General features: G+C 28.7%; 2 protein-coding genes across 3 annotated transcripts; both read left to right on the top strand.

The window, feature by feature from the left end:
- Nucleotides 1-3,034: 3,034 nt before the first annotated feature.
- LOC148196053 (uncharacterized) lies at nucleotides 3,035-3,865 on the top strand. The gene has a single exon (XM_088095362.1). It carries the CDS (start codon nucleotides 3,035-3,037, stop codon nucleotides 3,863-3,865), a length of 831 nt encoding a protein of 276 aa, XP_087951488.1.
- Nucleotides 3,866-5,624: 1,759 nt separating this feature from the next.
- On the top strand, nucleotides 5,625-8,342 carry LOC148196052 (uncharacterized). 2 transcript variants are annotated; one of them, XM_088094910.1, is made up of 5 exons: nucleotides 5,625-5,829; nucleotides 5,977-6,129; nucleotides 6,267-6,627; nucleotides 6,749-6,906; nucleotides 7,993-8,342. In XM_088094910.1, the coding sequence occupies exons 2-5, from the start codon at nucleotides 6,043-6,045 to the stop codon at nucleotides 8,254-8,256; spliced, it is 870 nt and encodes a 289-aa protein (XP_087951036.1). In that variant the 5' UTR covers nucleotides 5,625-5,829; nucleotides 5,977-6,042; the 3' UTR covers nucleotides 8,257-8,342. The 2 variants fall into 2 exon arrangements, with proteins under 2 accessions (XP_087951036.1, XP_087951037.1); XM_088094911.1 differs by having other exon boundaries at nucleotides 5,625-5,892.
- The last annotated feature ends 1,411 nt before the right edge of the window (nucleotides 8,343-9,753 follow it).

The raw sequence follows: 9,753 nt of genomic DNA, 5'->3' as shown, positions 1-9,753 counted from the left end.
AAATGGTTAGTATACAGCTTATGAAAACACTTAATCAAGTGACTATTTTTTATTATTTTTAACTAAAATATATATTTTTTCAAATATCAATGTATTAAATATTGTCAGTTGTATTTAGTTTAATACAAAAAAGTTAGTATGATTTAATATAAACTTGTTAAAAACAAATTAGGTAAAAAAAACAAATTAATTGTATATAATAAATTTTGTATTTAAAAACAAATTAGGTAAAAAAAGGATAATTTAAAAAGTACATTATGTAACATCCAAATTATAATCCGCTGATAAAATAAGATGTTATAAAATTATATAACAAAGCATATTTGTCACCACTTATAAATACAATAATAGTACAATTATCTAGAAAAAATAACTATATTGATGAATATATATCTAAAAGTACTAAACATAACTACTTAGGGCTGTAAAAATCGGTCACAACTTACGGGTCAATTCGGTCCACTACAGGTTTGAGCCGGATTGGATTTGAAAAAATTGTATTCTTTTTATGCGGGTCAGATTTTAACCCGACTCATTTAAACCCGGCTCATACGGATTGAACCCATGGTGGGCCGGGTTAGCCCACCTACCTAATTTTATTTTATTAAAATTTAATTTTAATTTTATAAAAAAATATTTATTATTTCTTCAAAAAATTATTTAAATTCCTTATTTTCAAAATTAATTAAACACTCATGTTGAGAATGAAATTTGAAAGAAAAATTTGTTTAAATTTGAATTATAGAAAGTTTGTAATTTTTTTATTTTAAAAAAATTGTAATTAAGTGAGCCAACCCGTTTGCCCACCAACCCGTGGTGGATCGGGCCAGGTTCAAATTTTTCTGACTCGCTAATAAATGAGCCGAGTTGGGTTGGTTCACTAAGTGACCAACCCGTGGTGGGTCGGGCTAGGTGGCCCGTTTTGACAGCTCTAACTTAGACCACCAAAACTTTATGTAACATCACCATTATTCAGTAAGCATACTTCAACACATATCCCTCGTTTGCTCCCACTAATAAAGTGATCATCACAAAAGAAAAAACAACAAAAGAGACAACACAGTGAAATAGTGTTTAAAAGAAAACTCCATAAAGAATTTCATTAATCATATGTTAGTTCAATAATAAAACATTATATAACTCATAAAAACATATAATTAGTTGACTTTAGACTCAATTATGTCAATGAAGGTGTGCACTCATACTACTATTTATACTCTACAGAGTTATAAATAATGGTAACTCGATCTACTGACATGAGGTTAATCTTCCACTCCTAAAATTCAAAAATTTAGGATAAAGACCTCCTACAATTCTCCTAAAATACAATAAAAAAATGGAACTTAAATGAAAAGGTTGTGAATAAAAGTTAAGAATTATAATTTATGGAGAAAATATATATATGAGTATGGTAAACGAGGGAATCCCATTGTATTGGTATTATATCGCCAAAAAAGCAATTTCAAAACCAATTAAAAGAAAAATTTGACATTTTTTATATCACAATTATAAACTTAGAAATGATTAGAACAAATTCAGAGTTAAAATATAAATTATAAATGAGTTTAAAAAAATTACTCACGTTTTTTTTCTACAGTATACCTTTCCCAATTCTTACCATGAAATAATAATAAATAAATAATATATACATGTTTTTTTCCTAAATAAGTTGGTTTGAAGATGTTGTCGAAGTTTTTACAAATTTTAGAAAATGAAATAATTTATTTGGCAATGGTACTGAAAGTATTATTTTTTTTTTTATAGTTTGTCAAGTTGATTTTTGTAAAGTAAGTTGAATCAGATTATTTTTGTTTTAATAGAATGAGACTTTCAAAAGTTGAATTATTGTATTTTGGTGAGAGAGCTTTGAGTTTAAAGAGAAGCAGAGGGGTTTATTAAAAAAACTCTATAATACTTAAGTTAATAAAAAAAATAAAGATATGTTATAAATTATAATAATATGATGAAGGTAAAACATATCAAAATTGAGATTTATAGTTCAATATGATAATTAAGTATTTATTTCTTATATTTATAGATTTTCTAGGTTATAATAGTTTCTATTTACTTGAAGATATTAATATCCTATTGATATTAAATAATCAATAATTATTATATCATAATATTTTGAAAATATAATAAAAATTATTGTATCTTAAAAATGCTAAATAATCAATTATTATATCATAATATTTTAAAAATATAGTAAAATAAATTTTATTTTGAAATATTAAATAATCAATCATTATATCATAATATTTTAAAAATACAAATATAATAATAAATGATTATATTATGACATATTATCTGTAAAAAATTTAGAAATATTTCATAAGATATTTAAATTTAAATTTTTTAAACAACTAGAATTTCTCAAATTTTCCAACAAAGTTGTATTGCCTTCTCCCAACGCCTCTAATAAATTAAAATAATATTAGATACACATAATAGAACCACTGGATAAATCATTTTCAAAAGGTTTTAACTCCTTTTTATTACTTTTCGAATTTCAGAATCCAAAGAGATATAAGATAATAGGAGATAGCAAATAATATTCTGTTACTTCAAACCAGTTTCATTAATATCAGAATTCGAACATCCAACTTTCAATGTTTGAAACAGTATCTCAAAATTACAGACATCCATGGAAACGATAATTTTAAATTACACTCATTATCTATATATCTTCTATATTATCTTTTTAAAAGATATAACATAAAAAAAATCTTATATCTTCATCTTTTATCAAATCCTATCATATTTTTTTTTTATATATATTCTTCCATTCTGTCAGTTTCAAAGACATACACATAGCGTCTTAAATTTTTTGGGATCAATGGAAAGAAAGAATTCAATGGAGTTAGAAGGAGAAGTAGATCTCACTCTCTCACTCAAGTGTGGTGGATCAGAAGAAACAACAACGTCTTTCTTTTTCCTAGGATCAGAGAAAACAATACCTTTCCTTTTCCTAGGATCAGAGGAAACAACACCTTTTCTTTTCCTAGAAGACTCTTTTCAATCAAACCTACCTTTAATGCAAACAGATTTTCCTAACCTTGATCTTAGTCTTAACCTAAACCCTAACCCTAATTCTTCTTTGGCGTCATTTTCCAACGACAGCAACACCTATCTTTCGTTAGCATCTTGCAACCACAACGCCAACCCTCCAAACGCACCTGCTAAAGCGACCGAAAATGTTTCCTCAGAAAATTCTTTGGCGTCATTCTCCGACAACAGCAACACCAATCTTTCATCGTCATCTTCCAACGACAACACCAACCCTCCAAATGCACCTGCTGAAGCGGCAAAAAATGTTTCCACAGTTAGACGCTCTTTGGGTAAGTCTCGTCGGACTTCATGTACTCGACGGAGCAAAGGAAGGAGCGAAACTGTTCCTGCGTTGTTTCCTTGGGCGAAGAATCAGCGAGCTAGCGTCCACAGTAAGGAATATCTATTGGAGAATAATATCAACACCATCAAAGGAAAGGTTCACTGCAAGAGGTGCGAGCATGAATTCGAGTTGAGTCTGAATTTGGAAGAGAAATTGAATGACTTATGTCAATTTATTAGCAAAGGAAAACATAGGTGGCATAATAGAGCTCCACATGTTTGGACGAGTCCGGTGTTCCCAAAATGCCCTATTTGCGGAAGAGAAAGCAGCAGCAGACCCATCCTTGCCAAAAACAAAAAGGAGATTAATTGGTTGTTTTTATTGCTTAGCCAGATGCTTGGTTGTTGCACACTTAATCATCTCAAATATTTCTGCAAGCACAATGAGGTCCATCGAACTGGTGCCAAAGATCGTCTTCTTTATGATACCTATAAGATTCTGGTCAATCAGCTCGTACCTGGTTTTTTTGTTTGATTGTCATTAGATTTTGTCTCGTTAGGAACCACTTTTGTGACTAAGTTTTGTCTTAATATCAAGATTTGTTTATTTGTTTTAGATTTTCATGTTAGTTTTCTAATTGAAGTTAGTTTCAAGCGATGTTTATTTATGATTCAGTATCACTTTGATTGTATAAAGGTTCTTATATATGTTGCCTTTTCAAGAAATATTAGCTTTTCAACACAATATTTTACCTAATATATGGTTGGAAGTCTTGTTTGACTAAAAATAAGACTAATTTATAATATATAAGTGAGATCCAAACTTTACTTTATAAGCCGGTTTTGTGAAACGAGTTAGACTGAAACTCACCTTAGAATCAGCTATGAGTTTATCTCAATTATTATCATATAGCTTACCTTGGGTTAACCTTGCAGTATTAGAGGAAAATATATTCTAAAAGCTAAGTGATAATAATGAATGTATAAAATCATATAAGAATCATATTTTCTAATCAGTGAACTGTTGCATATTCAAAGTAAGTTGCACCAGAATTAATAAATCATTGGTGTTGAATGGGAAACATCTCTTACAATCTTTTACAATCTGTTTTTGAAATTTAAGTTTACAGTCTGGTTTTCTGTATACATTAACCATTTTTTATTTTGAGTTTCATAATATCAAAATGTCTAACTTGGTTTGAGTTTTAATTTATATCTTATACGGTAGAATAATAGGTTATATTTTTTTCACATAACAAATATTGTCAATAATTTTGCTTTAGTATATAATAACTGTAAATATATCGGTACTAACATATTAAATATGTTTCTGTTTATATTTTATTCAGCGGAGTTAAATGGTCAACATGGCTGACTTATACAAACAATCAAGTGAATATATTTTTATTGTTTTTAACTAATATATATTTTTCGTTTAGTTTAATACAAAGAAATTAGTATACTTTAATATAAACACTGTTTATTATAACTTAAGAAAACAAATTAATTATATATAATAAATTTTCTATTTAAAAAAATTATTTTAGTAGAGAAGGGAAAATTAAAAAAAAAATGCATGCGACCATTCAAATTTTATTTGGCATGGTTTTATTTTGTTTCTTTGACAACCATAGTTCACACCAGGGCGACATAATAAAAAATAGTAATAATGACTATTTAACACCCAAATTTATTCGTGTGAAGAAAAGTTTTTATTTTGAAAAAATAATAATAGTTGTAAAATTTGCAATGCAATATTTTTACAATTAATTTCAAATTAAATAAAATTAATTAAAAATAATAATAAAACAAAATACAGATTAATTAGGAATTAAAAAAATGTATGACGGAAATAAAATAAATTAAAGAATTTTCGTTTATTATACTTTGTATGTGTTATTCTATGCACTTCCACATATTTCTGCTCAACGGATTCCAAAAATCTGTTAAAGAAAAAATTATTTAATAAATTTTGAAATTTATTAAAGAGTTTTCAAAGATTTTAACAAATTATTGAAAAAAAAATTATTAAAAAATTTTAAAATCTAATATTGAAGAAAAAAATGTTGAACTGATTTTGAAATATGTTGAAATACGAAAAAGATATAGGATTTTTTGAATTGCGAAATAATTTTGGAATTTTCAAAAGATATGAGGGTGCAGAGATAAATGTGTGGAGGTGCAGGAGAAATACTCATGTGGCGGGGTTGTGGTTTGGGTTACGAGTGGGCTGGATCGAAAAGCCCAATTAGCCAGCGAAATAGGGGTCGAGGCATTCACCAGCAGAAGGTATCACTCGTTCTTCTCCTCCGTTCTCTTCCTCCCTAGTCTTTCTTTCCTTTTCTTATTCTTTCAAACCCAAAACCCTCCGGCAGCTATAGGAGGTTGGGCGGCCAAGGGCGAGCGGTAGGGCATTGAATGCTGCTGGTAACGGTGGGTGAGTGAATCGGAGTTAAGGCGTGGGGGTTTTCGTTTTGGAGGCGCTAGGAGGAATTCTAGGTGGGTGAATGCGGGTTTCCGTTTAAGTCTCGGTGGTGATGATTTCTATAATTGATACAAAATGTTAAGTTGGATTCTAATACATGATCAGTGTTATCAGATTTCTTGCTATATCACTGAATCTGCAACTAACGAGATCTTTTACAGGGACGCGTCTTATATCTCTTTATACCGTAACTTACCCTTCCATTATACAATCAATTCTGTTTCTTCATGGGAACTATTCAAACCTTCGTTCATTTATTAGCATGGGTTTCTATTACATGGTCGCCTGGAATTGCTCATTCACTTTCACCTCTGGTTAGTAAAAAAAACCCTTTCTTTATAAATGATCTTCCCTTGTCTTTGATGAAATAGAAATTGATGGCACAACCTTGCAGCATTATGATATGTTTTATTTTCTTTTAATTTTGTCAAATGATTTCTTGCATTTTCAGGTTATGGATTCCGAAAAATTTTCTCCCATGAATAAATTTCTGATGCAGTCCTATTATGACAGACACACCAATTTACACAATTCCGATTTCGAAAACTTTGTGTCTCAAGAAGTCACTTCTAGCTTGTGTGAAGTGCTTCCAGATAATCATGATCTTGTTTGGAGATTGTCAGATATAAAGCGCAATCTTACGGGTGAAGGTTCCCATCGTAGTGTGTCGACAGTGATCAAATTTCAAAGCCAACATTTAAAGTCTCTGTCTGAATTGTTGAGCCACTCATGTGAACTCATAATTATTGAAAGACTTCCTTCCGGAGTTTTTGCTGACCCATTTGAGTTACAACATCTTGTTCATCGTGGTGGTAAATACTCTATCTACATTTGTTATTCATATTTGTACAGAAAAATGTAAAAGAATTTCATATTTGTAATTTTAGGATTGTCAATTTGTTTCTTTTGAGTTAGTTACACTTTGTATTGCAGTGTTCAGTGACATAGCTGTCTTTGGTGATACAAATTTGGAGCTACCTTCATTTTTGTCCAATCGTTCTGTTGTTGAAATTCACTTAGTTGTAGACCCAAATATATTTCAAAAGCCAACTGATATCAAGACTGAGCTTCCCTTGCATGCTCGATATCAAGTAAGACTGTTATGTTTCAGTTACTTTACCACATTCATCTAAGCTTGTCTTTGAAATCTAATGTTCTACAAAAACAGTAGCAAATTACGAAGGAATTGTCAGTTTATCACCATGATAATTGCTTCAACTAGACATCCAAATGATAATTATAAACAAGTTGAAGCAACATCACCTAGGCTAATTACTTTTTATTTACCACCGATTCTTAAATTGTAATACTATGCTAATAACACTAATTTGTTCCTCTGCAAATAAAACGAATGTGGCTTTAAAAAAATACTATAGCAGTACGAGGATCGTTATCAACTTCTAAATTTCTCCCTTCTTGTTTGAAATTTACTCGAGTTCTGTTAGTTTGAGTATGAGACGACCAAAAAAAGGAGGAATGAGACTGCATATTTAGTTATAGTCACAAAACTTTACTTAACATAAGAGAATATATTGGAAAGCAAATGTGAGAGGTGTATTAGTAACATTTGTCATACTAGTGTTATTACATGTCATTTAGCAGGGTACACTATAGAATATGACACTGCCTTTGAAAGGTTTTTTGATAGGAGATTTTACGAAAATTTAGTACTAATGAAATGTGAATAAGTCCATATAAGAGGTCAAGACATCATTTTCAATAAAAAATCTTAAGACAATAAGTCTGTGGATCATTTTACTTATATATTAGTCATTTTATTCACTTTTACATAACGTGAAACTTTCAACTTACCTTGAGTTCTTAACAATGTCTCTCTTTAAGTGTGAGTCGGAACATCTTTCCCTCGAGTACGAGTGTCTTAGTAATAAACTCTTAAAACTTTTAGGATTTTTCACCTACTTTATACTTTTAGAATGAACCATCAGCTCTGGTATTATTGTAAGATATTTTGATAGGAGATTATGAGGGTATCAATAAGGGGTGAAGCAACCCATGTAAGAGACCAAGACACAATTTTCAATCAAAAACTTTCAGACAATAGATTTGTATGTTTTATATATATATACTGGTTATCTTATTTTGCCAAACATAAAACTTCCTACTCACATTGAATTCTTTAAGAGTCTGAACTAAATCATTTCTCTCTCTTTTTGCAGTCTCTAAATGAAACTGGGTACTCAACAGTTGAATTTGGTGCACCGGATATGTTAGTTCGTTGTAGCACAAAGGACAAGGTGGAAAATCACTATTGCTTCTTCCAATTGGAAAAAGGTGATGCTAATGTCTACGACAGTCATATTGTTTGGAGAATACCTTCTGGCATAAATAAGCATGTTGGTCTTGTTTCTACGGTTACATTTACTGCAGCTTTGTTATCAACTCTTACAATTGTTGTTGCATCGTTATATTATTTCAAATAAATGGTTGAAAAAAGATTTAAGAACATCGTGACAATATTGATTTAAATTAAAGAAGAAAAGTCTGAGAGGAATTTTAGCATTGGAAAGGGGCAGGATGATCCAAATTTAAGCATACAATGGATAAAACAATTAATAACAAATATTAAAAATATGAAATTATAATATAGTTGACTAAAAACAATTAATAACAAATATTAAAAAATATGACATTATAACATAGTTCCTTAAATGTATCATGTATATATATTTAGAGATGGCAATCTGTTTTTGAGAATAATATTGTTTAAATTTCTCTTTGTTTTAATGAGAATCTTCGTATTGACTGAATATAACCACATATATGAGTAATATTATTTTTTTCAATTGAGTGATATTATTTTTTTCAATTGAATATAAGAACAGAAATAACTCTATACATATATGTTCCGTGCTGGTGTTCATACTTTGTATTCCATAGTTTTTTTAAGTAATATATATTAACATTAATATGGGTATGAGAATGAGACTTAATATGGTTCTTTTTCTCATACTCAGGTTGATGATGATATATATTTATCCTTGTTTTGTTTTTGTTTAAATTAAATTGTTTATTAATATATATATATATATATATATATATATAATATATATATATATAAGATATTTTTCATTCTTTTTATCTTGAATGAGAATTTGTCGCACTCCACCATGTAAATTACTAATTGGAACAATCACATTGTTTCGACTCTTTATGTTGCTCTGTTGATATTTCACTAAATCATATAAAATTGAACTAAGAGTACAATGAAATAAAATAAAAGATAACCTCTATTTGTACATCCATGGGTGATTTAGAATTACACTTTTAAATCAAATTTAACTCCATTTTAATCTATATTTTATTTTACAATCTTCTAAAAATTTGTTAGTTTGTTTCAATGATACATTAAGTTCAGCTTAAGTTGGATTCCTAAGGCTATGTGAATTTTGTCAAAATCTAAAATTAAACTCAGAATTTTTGTCAAAATCTAATATATAATTTTATATGACTTAAGGGTTAATTACAGAGAATTTGAATATATTTTTCTGTTATAACTTTTTGACACACCTTTTCTAAAAAAAAAAATTTAATTTATTATTTCATAATTATACAATTTCATAATTTTCTAATTTTTTGATTTTAAAATTTTAAAAATTATAATTTCATAAGTTTATACATTTATAGTTTTATAAAATAGTAAAACTATAAAATTATAAAAATTGACTTTAAATATTTGTATTTTTTTATTCAGATATATAGTTTTTACTGTCGATAAATTTTGATATATATTAACTTCACCTAAGTGTTATAACATAATTGATTTGAATTTTTAGGCTTTATGTGTGTAGTTGGATGAACTGATTATCACACCTACATTTTGGTATGAGTTGGGTCAAATTTAATAATCACCCCACATCCCATAAATACTCTTTTCTAATTGTCCTCTTTTGAATGAATGAAAGAGACAAAACTGTCCC

This window comes from Vigna umbellata, chromosome 7 (assembly GCF_029865625.1).
Source record: "Vigna umbellata cultivar VRB3 chromosome 7, Vumbellata_1.0, whole genome shotgun sequence".
In the NCBI taxonomy this organism is placed as follows: Eukaryota; Viridiplantae; Streptophyta; class Magnoliopsida; order Fabales; family Fabaceae; genus Vigna; species Vigna umbellata.
Note: the sequence above shows the minus strand (reverse complement) of the source record. Positions and strands in the feature narration are given on the sequence as shown.

What these genes read in the sequence shown, in the direction of transcription:
- LOC148196053 (XM_088095362.1), top strand. Translation starts at nt 3,035, where the DNA reads ATGCAAACAGATTTTCCTAACCTTGATCTTAGTCTTAACCTAAACCCT.
- LOC148196052 (XM_088094910.1), top strand. Translation starts at nt 6,043, where the DNA reads ATGGGAACTATTCAAACCTTCGTTCATTTATTAGCATGGGTTTCTATT. An exon ending in CTCATTCACTTTCACCTCTG is followed by an intron (nt 6,130 to 6,266) that starts GTTAGTAAAAAA and finishes TTGCATTTTCAG; the next exon opens with GTTATGGATTCCGAAAAATT. An exon ending in ACATCTTGTTCATCGTGGTG is followed by an intron (nt 6,628 to 6,748) that starts GTAAATACTCTA and finishes TTTGTATTGCAG; the next exon opens with TGTTCAGTGACATAGCTGTC.